Genomic DNA, 20,086 nt, shown 5'->3' with positions numbered 1-20,086 from the left:
AAAAAAAAAAAAAATAGCAGAGAGAACAAAAAGAAAACCAAAGAATACGGCACACTTATACCCTAAAATTTAATAATTACATGAAATGTCAATTGTTTAAATATACCAATTAAAAGACAGCGATTGGCAGAGTGGATTCATGACCCAAGGATATTCTGTCTACAAAAAATAGGTTGAAAGTAAAATGGCTGGGCACGGTGGCTCACGCCTGTAATCCCAACACTTTGGGAGGCCAAGGAAGGAGAATCACCTGAGGTGAGGAGTTCAAGACCAACCTGGCCAACATGGTAAAACCCCATCTTTACTAAAATGATAAAAATTAGCTAGGCATGGTGGTGCATGCCAGTAGTCCCAGCTACTCAGGAGGCTGAGGCAGGAGAATCGCTCAAACCTGGGAGGAGGAGGTTGCAGTGAGCTGAGATCGTGCTACTGCACTCCAGCATGGGCAACAGAGCGAGACTCCATCTGGAAAAAGAAAAAGAAAAGGAAAGAAAGTAAAATAATGAAATATATATATATTATGTGAACATTAATCAAAGAAAGGCATAAATGGCTATATTACTACCAAATAAAGTAAACTTCAGAGCAAGGAAAATTACTACAGAGACAAACACTGTATAATGATAAAATAATCAATCTACCAAGAAGGAGCAGCAATCCTAATTGTGCGTACACTAAACTACAGAGAAGCAAAATATGTGAAGCAAAACGGACAGAACTGAAAGACTAAACAAGCAAATCCACAATTATAGTTGAAGATTTCAATACTCATCCTCAATAACTGATAGAACAAATAAACAGAAAGTAAGCAAGGATAGAGATGTCAACAACACCATCAACCAACAGGATCTAATCAATGTTTATAGACTGCTTCATCCAAGAATAGCAGAAAATACTTTTCAAGTGCCCATAGAACGCATACAGGTACCAAGGTAGGCCACAGAAATCAATAACAGAAAGACGATAGAAAAATTTCCAAACACCTATGAACTAAATAGTACACGGCTAAATAGCTCATGAAGCAAAGAGAAAGTCTGAAGGAAAATTTTTAAAATACATTGAACTAAATGAAAATGATATCACACAACATATCAAAATTTGTGGGACACGGCTGAAGCAGTGCCGACAGGGAAAATGCATGGCATTTTACATATATCACACTCACAACTGCATACAGTAGAAAAGAGAAGAAGTCTTAAATCAATAAACTAAGCTCACCTCAAAAACCTAGAAGAGTACAGTAAATCCAAAACAAGAAGAAAATAATAAACAGAAATTAACAAAAGTTAAAAGAGAAATACAGAAAAAGAAATTAAATAAAGAAATAAGCAATAAAATCCAGCACAACTAACAAAGACAAAAAAAGGAGAAGACACAAATTACCAATATTCAGAACAAAAGAAAGGATATCACTAAAGACCCCAAAGATATCAAAAACATAATAATGAAATACCTTAGATAAATCTATGTACACAAATTTGACAACTTAAATGAAATGAATAAAATTCCTCAATAAACACAGACTATATAATTTTTTTTTGAGTTGGAGTCACTGTCTGTCACCCAGGCTGGAGTGCAGTGGTGTGATCTCAGCTCACTGTAACCTCTGCTTCCCAGGTTCAAGAGATTCTTGTGCCTCACCACCCTGAGTAGCTGGGACTACAGGCATGTACCACCATGCAAAGCTAATTTCTGTATTTTCAGTAGAGATGAAGTTTCACTATGTTTGCCAGGCTGGTCTCAAACTCCTGACCTCAGGTGATCCACCCACCTCAGCTTCCCAAAGTGCTGGGATTACAGGCGTGAGCCACTGCGCCTGGCCAATATGATATAATTTAAATAGTACTACGGTATAGCTATTAAGGGAATTGAATTTGTAATTTTAAAACTCCCCCCAAATACATCTCCAGGCCTAGATGATTTCACTGGAGAATTCTACAAAACTTTTAAAGAATAAATCTTCCATAATTTAGAATGGGAGGGTAAAGTGCATAATTCATTTTATAAAATTAGTATCACTTTGATACTAAAACCAAAGACAGTATATTTAAAAAAAATACAGAAAACATACCTCATACAGACACAATAACTGTTAACAAAATATGAGCAAATAGAATTCAGCAATATATAACAAGAAATATACACCAAGTGGACTTTATTTCAGAGTTTCAGGCTGGTTCAATATTTGAAAATCAAATGTTAATTCAACATCTTAATGGGCTAAGTAAGCTTAGAAGAAAATCACAGGATCATATCAAATGATTCAGAACAAGCATTTGAAAAAAATTAAAATAGGAATAGAGAGGAACTTCCTCAACAGAACACCTACAACTAATAAATGTTTTATTTATTATACTTAATGGTCAAAAACCGAATGCTTTCCCTCTAAGATTGGGAACAAGGCAAGGATATCTGCTCTCACCACCCTTACTCAATATGGTAGTGGAACCTCAAGACAGTGCGATAAGGTAAAGGAAGTAAAAGGCATGTAGATTGGAGAGACAGAAATAAAGCTGTCCCTTTTGTAGATGACATAACTGTCTTTGTAGAAAATGCCAAGGAATATACAAAAAAACCTCTCAGAATGCAAAAGTGAGTTCAACAGGTTCACAGGACATAAGATAAACAAACAAAAATCAACATATTTCTATATACTAGCATGAACATATAGATACCAAAATTTAAAAATACAATACCATATATCATAGTCAAATTTCTGAGAACTATAGACAAAGAAAATAATCTTGAAAACAGTAAGACAGAAATGATACCTTATCTGTAAGGGAAAAACCATTTAATGATAGGATTTTTCACTAGAAACTAGGAAGGACAGAGGGAAGTGACATTTTTCAAGTACTGAAAAGAGACCTTTAATGTAGAATTCCACATCCAGCCAAAACACCCTTCAGGAATGAAGGGGAAGGGAAGGCATTCTCCAATGAAGAAAAACTTACAGACTTTGTCACCCAGCAGGCCTCCCCTAAAAGAACGTCAAAGGAAATTCTTTAAATAGAAAACAAACAAGAAGTAATCTTGCAACATCAGAAGAAAAGACAAGGCATGCAAAAATATGCACAAATGCAAGGTATTTTCCTTGAGTTTTCTAAATTATGTTTGAAGGTTGAAGCAAAAGTTATAACACTGTCTGATGTAGTTCTCAATATATTTAGAGAAAACACTTAAGACAATAAGATGATAAATGGGGGAGGATGAAGGAATGTAAAGGGTGATTAGGTGGCTACATTTAACATAATCTGTTAAATGAAGGCACCCAACTCTTTCATATTTTACATATATATGTGTATATATTTACACATACATATACACTTGGAGCAACCATGTAAGCAGCTATACAGAGATACATTAAAAACACTATAGAAAAATCAAAATAAAAAATTTTTAAATGTTCAAGTAGGCCACAGAGAGGAAGGGAAAAGAGAGACACCAAAAATTAGGGAAAACCAACACAAAACACAAAATAAAAGACTTACATCCTAACATTAATGTCCCCCTTATCTGTCGTGGGATACATGCAAAACCCCTATTTGGTGCCTGAAACCATGGACAGTGCTGCTATGATAAAGTTTAATCTATAAATTAAGCACAGTGAGAGACTAATAACAACAATAATAAAATAGGTCAATCACAATATACTGTAATAAGTTGCATGGAAGGCTGTAAGCGGTGGCTCATGCCGTAATCCCGACATTTTCGGAAGCCAAGGTGAGAGGACTGCTTCAGTCCAGGAGTTGGAGACTTCACCTTTACAAAAAATAAACAAAATTAGCCCGATGTGCTGGTGCGCACCTGTAGTCCTAGCTACTCAGGAGGCTGAGGTGAGAGGGCTGCATGAGCCCAAGAGGTCAAGGCTGCAGTGAACAGAGATTATATCACTGCACTCCAGCCTGGGTGACACAGTGAGACCCTGTCTCAAAAAACAAAACAAAAACCATAAAAGTTATGTGATTGTGGTCTCTTTCTCTCTCAAAATAGCACAAAATTTTCAGGCTGTGGTTGACAATGGATAAGGAAAAAATGCAGAAAGTGAAGGTGTGGATAGGAGTACTGTGCAAAAAAGGCAACAAGAGGGATCCTTGTGGTGATGGAAATGTTCTGCATCTTGACTGTACGAATGTCAATATTCTGGTTGTGATATTGTACTATATGTTTGTAAGATGTTATCATTGGGGAAATTATGCAAAGGGCATGTAAGATCTCTCTGTATTACTTCTTGCAACCGCGTATGATTCTACAATTATCTCAAAACAAAATGTTTAATTTTAAAAAAACACAAAACTTGGCTGCTTCTCAAAACCCTTACTAAGTTAACCACTTCCTCTTTCAAATCACCTCATACCCTATACAACACTGATAATATAGTATTATTGCACTTCCATGTTCTATTATAATTAGTCTATCTCCCTTACCAAACCGTGAGCTCCAAGAGGAGGTTTTAAAGGTAAGATATGTTGTGTTCATCTATGTATGCCTAGCATCTAGTAGTGCCTGATACATTGAAGATGTTTTGTAAATGTTTGTTGAATAAAATTGGATGTGGCAGATGTAATCAAGAAGGTAATTCGATTATTAAACTGTATTTATCTTCAATTTATTATTCATACAGATCCTTATTTATTGGCTTCTCAATAACAAAATTATCTCTTCAGTGATTATTTAAAAATCAATGGCATCTTTTTTTCTAATGTATCAGATACCCCTTCCCAGATCAGATCATCAGAACCTCTTCCAATACCTTTCTTATGTATGTGTGTCTAGGCTTATTTTTTAAAATCCCTTTCGGTCACACATTTGATCAATAACCTTGGAAACATTCTTATAGTAGGTTATTGCTGCAAGGAAAAGTTAAGACTCTGGAATAAACAAAAATAATTACTACGTATATACTATGGAAAACTGCATTATTTACTGCATAACTTTCTAGGTTATGTTTCTATGGAATGTGTGCCTTTTTTGGTCTTGGAGTTATTTTACAATTCTGTATAAATTGTGAATAAATGCAAATAATGCTGTCTATAGGCACACAAATAAATTCTGTCTGATGGAGGTCCAACAGGCTCCATCTTACCCTCTAAAATTGCAGAAAGTGAAGGTCTGAATATGGTTGGGGCGGATCTCCACCACATCCCACCTCCAGTGGAAAAAGCCAGTTTTGTGTCCATTTGTAAATGGATACCAACATTCCTTTACTCCATAGTAAAGGTTTGTTAACTAACCATAATGTGGGAAATATATTGCCTCTCCTTTGAAACAGTTGTGACAACTGGCTGGTTTCCTCTTTAATTCATTAAATAGAAGTTTGGTATTTTTCCATTAAAAAAGATCTATTTCTGCTTTTCCCTACTCCTTTTGTACTATAACGAAATAACAATAATTCTGGAGCAGATAAGCTATGTGTTTCTAACTTCTCTCCTGGAAGAGACATAATTTCACTTATTTAACTAAATGAGATGCTAACAACTATAACCACTTTAAAACAAATAAAGGATCATGTAATTTTTTTTTTTTTTAAGACACAGGGTCTCAATCTGTTGCCCAGGAAGGAGTATAGTATAGTGGTACAATCATAACTCACTGTAACCTTGAACTCCTGGGCTCAAGTGATCCTCTTGCCTGAGCCTCCCAAGTAGCTAGGGCTACAGGTGTGTACTACCATACTTGGTTAATTGAAAAAAAGAATCTTTCTTTTTTTTTTTTTTAGAGAGGAGGTCTTGCTATGTTGCCCAAGCTGGTCTCGAACTCCAGGCTTTAAGTGATCCTCCCACCTTGACTTCCCAAAATGCTGAGATTACAGGTGTGAGCTTCCATGCCTGCCCAGGATTCTATACATTTTATACAACATCTCAAGTACTCATTTCATGAAAGCTTCAGGTAGTACAGACATATGAGCAGAAACTTTTTTCTTAATTGACCTGAAAAAAGTGATAAACATAAGCTAAAATTATAGTCATTTAAAAATGGAAATAAGATTGGAGTACATCTTTAAGCAGCTATGATACAGAATATAGTAATTGGAGTTGAATGTAAAATAAATGCAGATCACAAAGATGTATTCTAGAAATGTGAGAAATAACAATATGTATTCCACGTTATGGTTAGTTAACAAACCTAAAAAGGGAGTCAGAAGAAACATAATAGGAGATATGCATAGAGAGAAGGAAAGCCAAAATCTCTCCCATGTTTTCTTCATATAGCCTGCCAATATTCTACACCAGGATAACATATCAGATCTAAAAAATATATCTGAAACAATTCTAAATCTCAGAGCAAAACAGTCCAAAACTGTGATGGCTTTTTATATAAACCTATATTCAATAACTTTTCTTTTAAATGGAGTATTTTTAGAAGTAGAGTAAAACCCGTATTACCTCAAACTCTACCAAATGGATCAAAGTCTATACTTCTTACATACCTATTCAGATACTTACTCTGGGACCCACCTCATCAATTGCAGTATCAATGGACTTTGAGATTTAATTAAAAATAAAAAGTTTGAATAGTCTCTACTGACTTTAAGTAGAATAAAAGCTGATGGGAGAAACAAAATCTTTTTGGTGGTGGGGAACTCCTGTGTCCCCTTTCTTGATGCGGTTTGTGGGTGTGTGCACACATGTATCTGTATTAAGACTTCCACTGGAGTAACTAACACTTGACTGTCTCTGCTCTGCTTTCTCATTCCTCCCTATGAAAATCTACACATATGTCCTTAAAACCTCCTTATGAAGTACCATTATCATCAGGTAACACACCCAAGATTCACTGATCCAAAGCCATACTCTTATCCAGTATGCTTTACTGCCTATTTACCATTCATTACTTGACTGCCTAAGATCTTACAAATAGTTCAAAAGGAGGAATTAGTATCCAAATCTACTTTCACTTCTTTCTATGTTTGCTCAACTCTACATCTGTTTACAACATTTGTTGTCTGCATGCTACTTGATGTGTGGTCAGTGAATCACCTTTAGCAGAAGACATGTTAAAAATGCAAATTTTGGATAACCCTAATCCTACTGAATTAGACCGAAGATAAAACCCAAGATAACTCATTTTAAAGCAAGCATCCAAAGTAATTCAGATACACAACAAAATTTGAGGATCACAACATTATAGCATGCTGCCTCATTGGAAGTAACTTTTTAGAGTAAAAAAAGGAATGAATTCAGAGTTAAAATTCCGGTTTTGCTATTTACTGTCATGTGATCTGGGGCAAGCAAAATGAGAACAACACCTGTTTTCCTTTCTTTCAGGGTTGGTATCAGGTTCATAATGAAATAATGTCTGTCAACACACGAAAAACTTGCAAATAGCTCTATTAGACTAACAGAATGTAAGTAGCTATGTACCCTATAAATATGTATAATTATCTTGTATCAATTTTTTTTAAATAAGAAATTTTTGTATGTATATTAAGTAACATTAGACTATAGTTTTGAGTGTGGTATTTTTCAGAATTATGCTAGTTTTGTAAAGATAAATAAGATGCTTTCCTTTTACGTTTCTAAATAGTTTATATGGCAGAAACCATTCCTTGAAGGTTTGAAAGGTTTTACAAAGTTTTACTTGTGAAAACACTTTGGTCTGACACTTTAAAGACAACTTTCCCTAATCCTGCAATAGTTGTTACTCCATAATTTAAAATATCTGTCTTCCTGCATTTATTTTGTTAATTTCTAAGTTCCTAAAAATAAATTATCCTTTTTATCTAGACATTTATTCATAATTATTTTAAATTTTTGCACATCTATAGTTAAAACCTCTTCTGCAATATTTTGCATGTGAGTTTTTTCACGCTTTCATCACAGATGATGGGGAGGATATCAATACCAATTACCAGCTATAGTGTATTAACATAACTTAATCTTTATAAAAATTATGAGGTGGAATTATTATCTCAATTTTACTAATTATAAATCAAAGAAGTCTAGTCACTTTCTCAGGGTAATATAATTATTAACTGGCTAAATTAACCTCGTTCTTACTCCAAAGTCCATATTCTAGTTTTCAATGTGAAAAAGTACCTTTCACTAAGACAGTGCTTTTAAAATTCTTGCTGGCAGAGGACTTGATTAAACTGAGCAGAGAGATTTTGCTCTTTAGATAAGAAATACTACTTTCTGCAATAGAAAGTTTTATGACAGATTTTAAAAATTAATTACAAATATCAACTCTTTCTGTCCTTGAGAAAAGAAATATAATTAGTTGAATGTTCTTAAGTGAGAAGAAACTATATAACAGATCTTAGACTTTCTACCTAACTTTCTGCAGTGATTCAGTCTTTACTACACCAGCTAAGAAATGCGTCGTGTAGACTTCAATATTCTACTTTGTTTGGTATTCACTTCATTTGAGAAGATTCCTGGTAAGGATAAAATAGTTACAAGTAGTACAATTCTGCCTTTAAAAGAAATATCTTCTAAAAAGTATTCAGGGAGAGCCCTGAGAAGCCCACAGGAGAGGAACACAAAACTACAAATGCTACTTATCAAAGATATTTTGGTGGATGTTTTATTTTCCTTCCAATTAAGTGGCAGCAGTTTTGTTTTTTTAACTGTGAAGAAAATACCATATGCAGTGTAAAGAAGAGTTTCCTTAGTCTGAATATTTTCATGAAAATCATATCTTATACCTTATCCAAAGTATCAATGAAATTAAGTATTAGCCAGGTACGGTGGCTCATGCCTGTAATCCCAGCACTTTGGGCGCCTGAGTCGGGCAGATCAGAGGTCGGGAGTTTGAGATCAGCTGGCCAACATGGTGAAACCCAGTGTCTACTAATAATCTAAAAATTAACTGAGATTGGTGGCAGACGTCTGTAATCTCAGCTACTCAGGAGGCTGAGGCAGGGGAATCACTTGAACCTGGGGGGCAGAGGTTGCAGTGAGCTGAGATCGTCCCACTGCATTCCAGCCTGGGTGACAGAGCAAGACTCCAGCTCAAAAAAAAAAAAAAAAGAAATTAAATATTAGCCCACTGGTCTTTTGTTCATTACGTTCTAAGAAACATGCTCAAAACATTCCTTGTTAACAATATACTCTTGATACTTCCTTCCCTCCCCTTTTTTTTTCTTTTTTGAGACAAAGTCTTGCTTTGTAGCCCAGGCTACAGTGCAGTGGCACAATCCTGGATCACTGCAACTTCCGCCTCCTGGGTTCAAGCAATTCTCCTGCCTCGAGCAGCTGGAATTACAGGCATGTGCCACAACACCCAGCTAATTTTTAAATTTTTTTAGTAGAGACAGGGTTTTACCACATTTGCCAGGCAGGTCTTGAGCTTCTGACCTCAGGTAATCTGCCTGCCTTGGCATCCCAAAGTGCTAGGATTACAGATGTGAGCCACTGTGCCCAGCCCCCTTGATATTTCTTAAGATCTAAAAAAGAATATAACACTAAGCAAATTAATCATGTCAAACTATTCTGTCATCACTTGAAACAAGATTAATACATTGTTTTTTGTTTCCCTCCAATTCAAGAATGACTTTTGATTTTCTGGCAGAGAAAAATTATTTCCATATTTTGGCCGAGTTCACATGGCTCTTAATAAAAGTGTGTCAGCTGGGTGAAGTGGCTCATGCCTGTTATCCCAGTACTTTGGAAGACTGAGTTTGACATTAGCCTGGGCAACGGTAGTAACACCCTGCCTCCAGGAAAAAAAAAAAAAAAAAAAAGCTGGGTATGGTAGCATGCCCCTATAGTCCCAGGAGGCTGAGGTGGGAGGGATCCCTTGAGCCTAGGAGTTTGAGGCTACAGTGAGATATGACCAAGCCACGCACTGCACTCCGGCCTGAACGACAGAGCAAGACTATTTGTGAAAACAGACACACACCCACAATCATTATTCTTCAGCTATTTGCAGGTACACTGTGTGACTTCTGACAAGCCACTGTATAGTATTTCACACACCATGCAGTTACTGAAAGTAAACTATTCGCCTATTGCTGAACACTTGTTAGATTATTTCAGTTTTTTACTATATTCTACTGCAAAGATACATTCATTTTTGCCCAATTCTCTACTCAGGAAAAAGTTATGGAAAGGTAGTCGCTAGGTCAAAAGACATGAATGATTTTAAGACACAAGAGAATTACCAAATTGCTTACAAATTTATACTCAATCAACAGAATGAGGTTTTTTTTTTTTTTAATTGGAGTTTCACTCTTGTTGCCCAGGCTGGAGTGCAATGGCACGATCTCGGCTCACCGCAACCTCCGCCTCCTGGCTTCAAGAGATTTTCTTGCCTCAGCTTCCTGACTGGCTGGAATTACAGGCATGCACTACGATGCTCGGCTAATTTTTGTATTTTTAGTTTCTCCATATTGGTCAGGCTGGTCTCAAACTCTTGACCTCAGGTGATAAGACTGCTTCAGTCTCCCAACGTGCTGGGATTACAAGCATGAGCCACCTCGCCCAGCTCAGAATGAGTTTTCATCTCTCAGCACCCTTGCCAGTGATAGGCATCATCACTTCTTTGATTAAATATTATCTTAATTTGCATTTCTTTTTTTATTAGCAAAGTGGAAAATTTTTCATACATTTGTTAATTGTTTATTCTACAAAATTAACTGTTTAAGTCCTTTGCCATGTTACAGAAATCAGTTTAAATTGTTTTCTGTATGACAGTAGATTACATTTTAAAACTATTCTCTCCCTTTCAGCCCATTCATGTTTCCATGGCAGAAGCTTACTTGCCCTGTTAATGTAGGGTTTGGTGACTTGCTTTGCCCTAGCAGTCACAAGGGCCTTTGGAGGCTAGAAGATATGAAGCAAGCAGAGGCTTAAAATTTGTATAACACTGGCCGGGCGCAGTGGCTCACGCCTGTAATCCCAGCACTTTGGGAGGCCGAGGCGGGTGGATCAAGAGGTCAAGAGATTGAGACCACCCTGGTCAAAATGGTGAAACCCCATCTCTACTAAAAATACAAAAAATTAGCTGGGCATGGTGGCGCGTGCCTGTAATCCCAGCTACTCGGGAGGCTGAGGTAGGAGAATCACCTGAACCCAGGAGGCGGAGGTTGCGGTGAGCCGAGATCGCGCCATTGCACTCCAGTCTGGGTAACAACAGTGAAACTCCGTCTCAAAAAAAAAAAAAAAAAAAAAAAAAAAATTTTTTTTACCCGTTTTTTTTTTTTTTGTTTTCTTGGGAAAGTTTCCCCTGTGTAAGTGCTGCTCCTTCGCTGAGGCCCCAGAATGAACACACATGAAATAGAACCAAAACCAACCTGCAGTGAGGACCCAAACCCTGACAGAATAGCAGCCTGAAGGCTATCCAGCTGAGCCCAGCCTAGTCCAGTCAATTCCCAGCTGACCTTCAGAAGCACAAGCAAGAATGGATTAAAGCTGTTTTTAAGCTACTGAGTTTGGGTTGATTTATTATGCTGCAATAGCTGATGAGGACACTGACAGTATTATACTACAAAACGCTAAAGGAAAGAGAGTCACATACAATGTATTATTATGTTCCCGAGAGTATCACATACTTAGCAGGAACTCAAAATCTGTAAGTACATTTGCCTGTTCATTTTTTTCTCTTTCTTTTCTTTTTGCTGGAAATACCCAGATGCTATGACATTTTCTGATGTTTATACTTTTAACCATAGCTTTCTCATGTAAAATTATATGTAACATACATAAATTAAAATGAAAATTAAAAATTCGACTTTCAAGCAATTGGTGTTTACGTTTCTTTTTAATTAGACAAACTCTTCTAGAAATTGAATTCATAAAAAATTTTCAACTATTTCTTTTTTTTTTTTCTTGAGATGGAGTCTTGGCCTGTCACTCAGGCTGGCGTGCAATAGCGCAATCTCAGCTCACTGCAACCTCTGCCTCCTGAGTTCAAACGATTCTCCTGCCTCGGCCTCCCAAGTAGCTGGAATTACAGGTGACTGCCACCACCCCCCTGCTAATTTTTGTATTTTTACTAGACATGGGGTTTCACCACGTTGGCCAGCTGGTCTTGAACTCCTGACCTCATGATCCACCTGCCTCAGCCCCGCCAAAGTGCTTGAATTACAGGCATGAGCCACTGTGCCTGGCCAACTATTTCTTTTAAACATCACAGATCCTCTCTCAATTTCTAAGCAATAAAACAGACTTTAAATTTTAAACTTTTGTGCATGAGTGTTCCAAAAGCAACATAATTTATGTAGAAATGCCAATTACATCTATCAGTTTTAAGAGCAATTAAGAAAACAAAGGTGGCTAGAGATAAGGCTACCAAAATGGTATCAGGGTATAAGCATATGTGTCCTTTTTTAAAAAAGACTTTTCTTTAAGTGACAAGATGCAAAAGAAATTTAATTTATTCAAAGTTATAATTAATATTTTAAAAAATGCAAGATGGGATATAATTATAAAACCTTTTATAATTTACACAATGCCAAACAGATAAAAACTACTCAAGAAATATTTGAATGAAAGTAAAATTAATAAACAAAAAAATCTCATATTTGGCTTTACGGCATTGGCAGTTCTTAAGCAAATATTGTCAAGATAAATTCTAAAATAATCTGCTTGTTTTCTGCATTACTAGTGAGGCTAGGAAATTACAGCAGAAATATATCGATTTTGAAAGAGTTAAAGAATGAGCTACTTTAGTAGTAAGCCAAGAATGAGAGCATTTATCCAAATGAGTTTTTTAAAATGTGTGTATATCTTTTTTTTTTTAAAAAAAGTTGATGAAACAAAAATTTCCCTAGAGAATGAAAAACAATTACTGTTTCTATTATAGTATAACAAGACTAAAATGTGAAAATTCTGGCATAACAGCCTATTATTCAGGGTAGGAAGATGGTAATAAACTGGTCATACCCCAGGGAGGAAACACTTGAGGACTATGTGTGCTCACTCAAACAATGACAGGACTATTGCACTGAAGGCCCCGAGCTACTACTGAGGAATCCTCATTAGGGGGCACAGCACCCCTTAGAGAATGTTAAACAAGAAGGGATCTAGAAAGATCTGGGTGCTGGAAAACAACCACACAGACATAAATGAACTCTTAATTGTGCTGAGAATACCTCTTTGTTCCAAGTATTTTATAAAGTCTAGTAGCAAATGCTTTTTAGCAAACACTAACAAAAAGTCTAAAGTAAAAGATGAAATCAAAGAGTAACAAAGAGCTAACTAAACCACTAAAAATTTACAAATATTTTAGAATGTTAGAACTGTACATTAAAAAATAGAAAATGTAACGAAATGCTCTCTCTCAATAGGCACTTAGATAATGGCCTTTTCTATTATTGTACCTCCCACAGGCTTTTCTTTGCCAAAGCCAGGAAACCTCAAGGACACACAAAAACCATTTAAAACACTTTTGGGCATCCTCTAATCCCAATTCCAACGAAACACTTGTAGGAATTGCCTTCAAATTTAGCCATGTAATGAAATGTGAATTCTTAAAATATGGAGGTTGGCTGCTAGCTAAATTTCTTTGTTTCTAAAATCAATGACAGAAAAAATATACTGAAATATTTCAAATGTGTTTTCCTCTTTAATACCAGTGAGTGCTAGCTGCAATATTATCCTTAATTTCCCTCAAATGCGCTGCCTAAACCTCCAACCACCTTCCTTACTTTCCAAAAAATGATTTCAGGCACACAGCTAACTCTTATACCTTCATTTTTATAAATCATGCAGCAGAACATAAGACACTTTAAAACAATCTTGAAAATGCCCCTAATATAATGCTGTTGCTATGGTAACTCTTGCAGGCTAGCTCTTTGAAAAGACTCAGATCTCTGAATCAGAACAAGGTTACCTCATCATCTTTTACTCATGGCCCCTCTAAAATTTATCCTTTCTAACAGTACAGACACATTTCATAGAAAAGTATCTACCCGATTAATTATACTGAATCTATTCTTCTGGCTCAATGATTATTTCTCAAGTCCATGTTTTCTAATGCCTTTTCTCTTGAAATATTATCCAAGAAAATAACAGAAATATAATTCCACGTTTTTGCTGTTCTTGTTTTTCCCATTTTTGACGTTCTTTAACAAATTTCACTTCTGATGAATATTCAATGTCAAATTTTCCATCTCTGACTTGTCTTTTCAATTTTTCCCCCTCCATTTTAAGCATTTTGGTCAAAAATTTTAGTGATATGAATATTTAACATGTAGCAACTATGAGGTTTTTTATTTTTATTTTAGCAATATGATTAAGATATATAACCAATGGTCCAACTAAAAAATGTTTCTGTTTCTGGTTTTCAAAAAACTTTGACTGGGATACTGAATAGTGTTCAGTGAGTAAGTAGCTATGTTACTTGGGCAAAAAGCCAAACACATTTCTAATCAATACTTGCCCTATTTAAGTCCCTTGCCCAAGACAGTCATAGAGGGTTTCTCTTAAAAAGACTCTATAAAGGAAGACACACATGTAGCAGCTCTAGTCAGCAAAGAATATATTTCATTTTGTCATAAATTCCCTTTACGTAGCATGTTAGAGTCTAAGGTGATTTCATGTGCCCTCTTATTTACTCCTTATAACAAACCTGTGAAACAAACAGAATAGGTACCATTATCTCCACTTTAAAGATGTGGCTTTGAAAAAAAAAATTCCTAGGCTGAAGGACAGAACTAAGAATTACTACACCTCCACCAGTCACAAATTACATGGCCTTGAGCAAGGCACATACTGGGGTAACAAGAATCTTCCTTAATATAAACAATAGGATATAGCTTAGATGAGGCCTAGGGGACTGATTTAGAGACCTATGCAGGAGGTTCTTTACCATCCTGCTTATGTCTTTATACTCTATATACTTAACAGTAGTATTAAGAATATTGACATTGTTGTGAAATCAATTAATGCCTTTTTACTTTGTCTATTCCCCTACTAGATAATAATTTTTTAAGGGTAAGAATTGTGTTGTGTTTTGTTGCTGTATTTTTAGTACTTAGGAGGTATGTTACATAAAATATTCTTAGTAAGTATTTGCTGAATGAATGCTTGCTCTGCCTGCCTGTCTACCTATCTACCTGGTCATGCATCTAACTCAGAATTAGAATGAAGGAATGTGGCCAGGCATAGTGCCCCATTCCTGTAACCGCAGCACTTTGGGAAGCCGAAGTGGGTGGATCAAAAGGTCAGGAGATCAAGACCATCTTGGTTAACACATCTCTACTAAAAATACAAAAAACTAGCCAGGCATGGTGGCACACACCTGTAGTGCCAACTACTTGGGAGGCTGAGGCAGAAGAATTGTTTGAACCCAGGAGGCGGAGGTTGCAGTGTCCCAAGATGGCTCCACTGCATTCAAGCCTTGGCAACAGAGCAAGATTCCATATCGAAGAAAAAAAAAGAAAAAAAAAGGAATGAAAGAATGAGGTGCTTACACAAGGAGATATATATATATATACATTAATCTGAAGTCAAAATTTTTTCCTCTTGTCTCACTGATTTCCCAATTAGGGGATGAAGAGGATCCTAATATATCCCCAAATATGCCACTTTGGCATAAGGATTATTTTGAGCTGAAGGCAACTGAGAAATGGTAGATGAAGGGGAATATCTCTGCCCTCACTCTTTTTGTCTAAAAGCAGGGCATAAATTCCTTTTGTAAACGTAATATAAATTTCCATTTGTAAAGGTGTCTCACTCTCATACCAGGAAGAGAAGGGCAACACTTCATCACCAGCAATGATGCTTATCAACGGAGAAGACATCCACTTTAGTCTGCATAACAAACCTTACTAAATAACCCTTTTCTTTCATTAGAATCCCCATGTATTTCCCTTTTCACAATTTACCAACCAGAAGCCCAACCACCTACATTTCTCTAAACTTAATTTTTCACTGTTTGTAAAAATGGTACATGAGCCTCCTCCACCCCCTGGTCTAAACACTTCTTTTGGGTCTTCTTTTCTATGAAGATCTCTGTATATATAACAAACCTTTTCTCCTATTAATCTGCCTGCTGTCAATTTCATTTGCAGGTCCCAATTACTTAAGAGGGTAGAGGAATAAGTTTTTCCTCCTCTATAGGTATATTGCAGATATTCTCCATAGCTTAGATGAGTGGAATCTGTAGTTCCAGATTTTTTTCAAAAACACATTTAAAGAATATGATAAAAGTATTTCAGCTGGACACGGTGGCTCACACCTGTAATTCCAGATCACTAAGTCAGGAGTTTCAGACCAGCCTGGCCAATATGCTGAAACACTACCTCTACTAAAAATACAAAAATTAGCTGGGCATGGTGGCATGGGCCTGTAGTCCCAGCTACTTGAGAGGCTGAGACAGAAGAATCGCCTGAACCCAGAGGCAGAGATTGCAGTGAGCTGAGATCGCGCCACTGCACTCCGAAAAGGAAAAAAAGAAAAACTCCAATTAAAAAAAAAAAAAAAAAAAAGTATTTCATTGTAAAATTTTGCACTGGCAAATATGTACTGAAATTAACAATATTTTTATTTTCCTAACAATTATTTGCATATGTTGGGTTAGACAAAGAGCTTCTAAAATTAATAATCTTATGATGGTTGATGGTCTACTGTCAAGTTAGAAAGTTAATGACTCCAATGGCTGGTTATCAAATCCTTTTTCATTCAGTTTATGTTCAATTCTTTATTTATTTTCAACTCTTTGCTTTCAACCAAGAAAATCTAATCACTAAAATATTTATTGATGATAGATAACTATGCAATTTTTTGGACAAATAACTCATAATTGGCAAATAACCCATAAATAACTCACTGGACTCATAAAACTGAGTAATACTGCAACAACAAAATCTTTTCCATTCTCATCTACATAGCCATAAGATTTCTCAGAGTTTACTTATATAAAAATTGAAAAAGGAAATAGTAATAACATAAATTTATCTCATTAAGAAATGTTTATCTGCAATAATTATTTATAAAAATTTGTAATACATTTCTAATATTGCTAGTAATAAAATAAATTTATCTCATTAAGAAATGTTTATCTGCAATAATTACTTATAAAAATTTTTAATAATTTGTAATGTTGATCAACTGTAATAATCAGGGTAATGATAATTACAACCCAGAGCAGAAAACAAATTAATCTTTTAGTGACAGAAATAATTTAATTTCAATTTACATGTTTATGTAGCAGACAAGTCATTAAACAAAAATATATTACATGAAAATAAAGACATATTACATTATAGTTTAAGAGCAAAGAGATGGAAATTTTCTGACTACTGCACTGGAAGCATTTAGCAGTTTTATTTTAAAATGTGAACATTTAAAATACACTGAAACTGCATCTTTTGTAATTATTTAAACTTAAGATAAAAAAGTTTAGTTGTAAACTTAAAAATGTCCAAAAGATAATATGGTTTAATAAAACTCTTTGAAGGAGTACATGAGTAAGAAATGTCTTAAGCCCACAATACTATCTAAACTACTACATTTTTAGTTTAGACGTTTTAGATTTGGGCTGTTCACAGATTTGAAGAATTTGGATTTTCAGCTTTTTACTCAATGCTATCAGTATACAGTTGACCCTTGAATAACATGGGTTTGAACTTCACAGGTCCACTTACATACAAATTTTCCTCTGCCTCCACTACCCATGAGATAGCAAGACCAACCCTTCTTCTTCCTCCTCCTCCTCAGCCTATTCGGTGTGAAGATGACAAGGGTGAACACCTTCATGACCATCCATTTCCACTTAATGAATAGGAAAGGTACTTTGTCTTTCTTATGATGTTCTTAATAAAATTTTATTTTCTCTAGTTTATTTGATTATAAGAGTATTGTATATAAAACTTGACATACCAAATATATGTTAATAGACTGCTTATTTTATCAGTAAGGCTTCCAGTCAATGGTAACTATTAGTAATTAAATTTTTGGAAATTATGTTATCTGTGGATTTTCAACTGTGTGGGAGGTTGGTACCCCTAATCTCCAAGTTGTTTAAGAGTCAACTGCAGTTAAAGGTATATCATGTTCTAAAATATTCAACCAAAACAACAGCACTCATTTTTACCTGGGATGGAAGAAAAGTAAAGTGCTCTTTATAATTTAGTAAAAGGAGTCATAAATATCATGTATTAGATCAGTTGCCCAATTTATAAATTCTTGAGTAACCTTCTGAATTATGATACATGCCTGGACTTAATGACAACATTCCACAGTATGGGTTAAAATTATGGGAGCTGTGGGGATGTGGTTCTTTCACTAACGTACTTAGTTAAATTATATCATTTAACAAGAATGCCCATATGGTGGTAAAATTATTGGCTACATTTATCAATCCCACTCTAACCGAAGAATTACTGCAAAAAGTGGAATTATATTATAAATATCTTCTGCTGCATCAAATCTCAAGGTTTATTGAAGCAATGTTCTGATCTTTTATGACCATTAGACACACTTTAGATTAGCAGCAATTTTGTAGCACTAGTAAAAGCTCCTAATATATAGCCTCTCAAGAAAAAAAAATCACTGAAAAACGTTTTTACAAAGTATTTAAAAATAACTAATAATTTCAATTAGTAAGATCTCTTCACAACCTATGGATGATAATGTGCAGCATCTAAGGTGTGGGCTGATACTGACTTAAAAAGACAAAGATGTAATACATTTTACTAAAAGGAAGTGCGATCTAAGATCATTGACTGACAGTTCTTGGAAAAAGGTTAAAAATTCAAAAGGAGTGACTGCATGTGGCTCAGAACTTAAAAGCCTTTTCTCCTCCCAACAGAAGAGCAGTCTCAAGTAATAATAGGTTGCCATGGAGATAAGAAACTAGAGGAATCAGAGAACTCAATTTGCAGTTAAATGGGCTGGAAACAATTCTTACTACTTGGTGAAGGAAAGCGATTAAAAATATGCTTGATTGCCACAGGGAATTTTTTGTCACCAACCCATTTCCCAACCTCATTAATGAACAAGGAAGTCTAAAAACAAATGGAAACCCAAGATATCCATAGATTGAACCCATTAGACATAATTCAAGATTTTAAACATTATTACAAATTCTTATTCTGGGTGACTGTGCTTTTTTTCAATGGTAGTTTATCAGTAGATATTGGATGAGACTAAAACTGCATTCAAGAACAAACTGGTATAAATGAAGGAACTGAAATTTCAGTGGAAAAGAAAAAGAGCATGACAAACGGAAAAGTAACCAGAGTAAGAAATAGATTCAGGTAGTAAAAACCCAGGTTTAAAAAAATATATCTTCAGAGTCAATCACAGAATACCTTTGTGAGTGCTGTAAAGGGCTGCAAACGTCACCATGAAGAAAGTTGTGGAGTATTTGCCAGCATTAACTAAATGAGGGAAGGCCCTTTTTGTGTCTCGATATCGGCGCAGGCACTGGATGAAGCGAAGCCAAGCAGGAATGCACTGAACAATGGCCCGCACACCATACGTGTATTTGTGGCAAATTCCTGATTCTGTGAAGATTTCAAAGAAGAGAAATTACAATTAAAAAAAATAACTTGTTCACATCATTCAGCCATATAGTGTAGCCACTACCAAGTCTAAAAAAGCAAGAAACCTAGGTTTCAGAATCACTTTCTTCTTCGCAACTATTATACATCTCAAGCTTTTTTTTTTTTCTTTGAGACTGAGTCTCGCTCTGTGTTCCAGGCTGGAGTGCAGTTGCAAAAATCTCAGCTCACTGCAACCTCCACCTCCCGGGTTCCAGTGATTCTCTTGCCTCAGCCTTCGGAGTAGTTGGGATTACAGGTGCACACCACCACACCCAGCTAATTTTTGTATTTTTAGTAGAGATGGGGTTTCACTATGTTGGCCATGCTGGTCTCAAACTCCTGACCTCAAGTGATCCACCCACCTCGGCCCCCCAAAGTGCTGGGAGTACAGGCGTAAGCCACCGCGCCCAGTTTATTCTCAAGCATTTTAGTGGTAGACAAATCAAGGAAAGAGGGTAAAATATATTGAGGGGAACTAGTAGGGAAATTTGCTATCTCAGATTTATGGATATGTCCCGGAATCACTCTCTTTGGAGTGTGATAAAATTGTAAGAAAATTAGAAGATGAGCATACTAATAGAAGGAGGGAAAAATGGGTTGGCTCCGTAATTTGAAACATCTGGAAAACCTACAAATATCACCAGTGATTCT

The 20,086-nt window shown here is 35.7% G+C and overlaps 1 protein-coding gene across 1 annotated transcript in view; it reads right to left on the bottom strand.

Moving 5' to 3' along the window:
* The window catches only part of XPR1 (xenotropic and polytropic retrovirus receptor 1), a 239,828-nt gene that overhangs the window by 30,622 nt on the left and 189,120 nt on the right, over window positions 1-20,086 (bottom strand). The window contains exon 11 of the mRNA XM_017524449.1: window positions 19,202-19,396. Coding sequence (XP_017379938.1) covers window positions 19,202-19,396 — 195 coding nt within the window. The remainder of the gene's footprint in view (window positions 1-19,201; window positions 19,397-20,086) is intronic.

Source organism: Cebus imitator, unplaced genomic scaffold (assembly GCF_001604975.1).
Source record: "Cebus imitator isolate Cc_AM_T3 unplaced genomic scaffold, Cebus_imitator-1.0 Scaffold33, whole genome shotgun sequence".
Taxonomy (NCBI): Eukaryota; Metazoa; Chordata; class Mammalia; order Primates; family Cebidae; genus Cebus; species Cebus imitator.
Note: the sequence above shows the minus strand (reverse complement) of the source record. Positions and strands in the feature narration are given on the sequence as shown.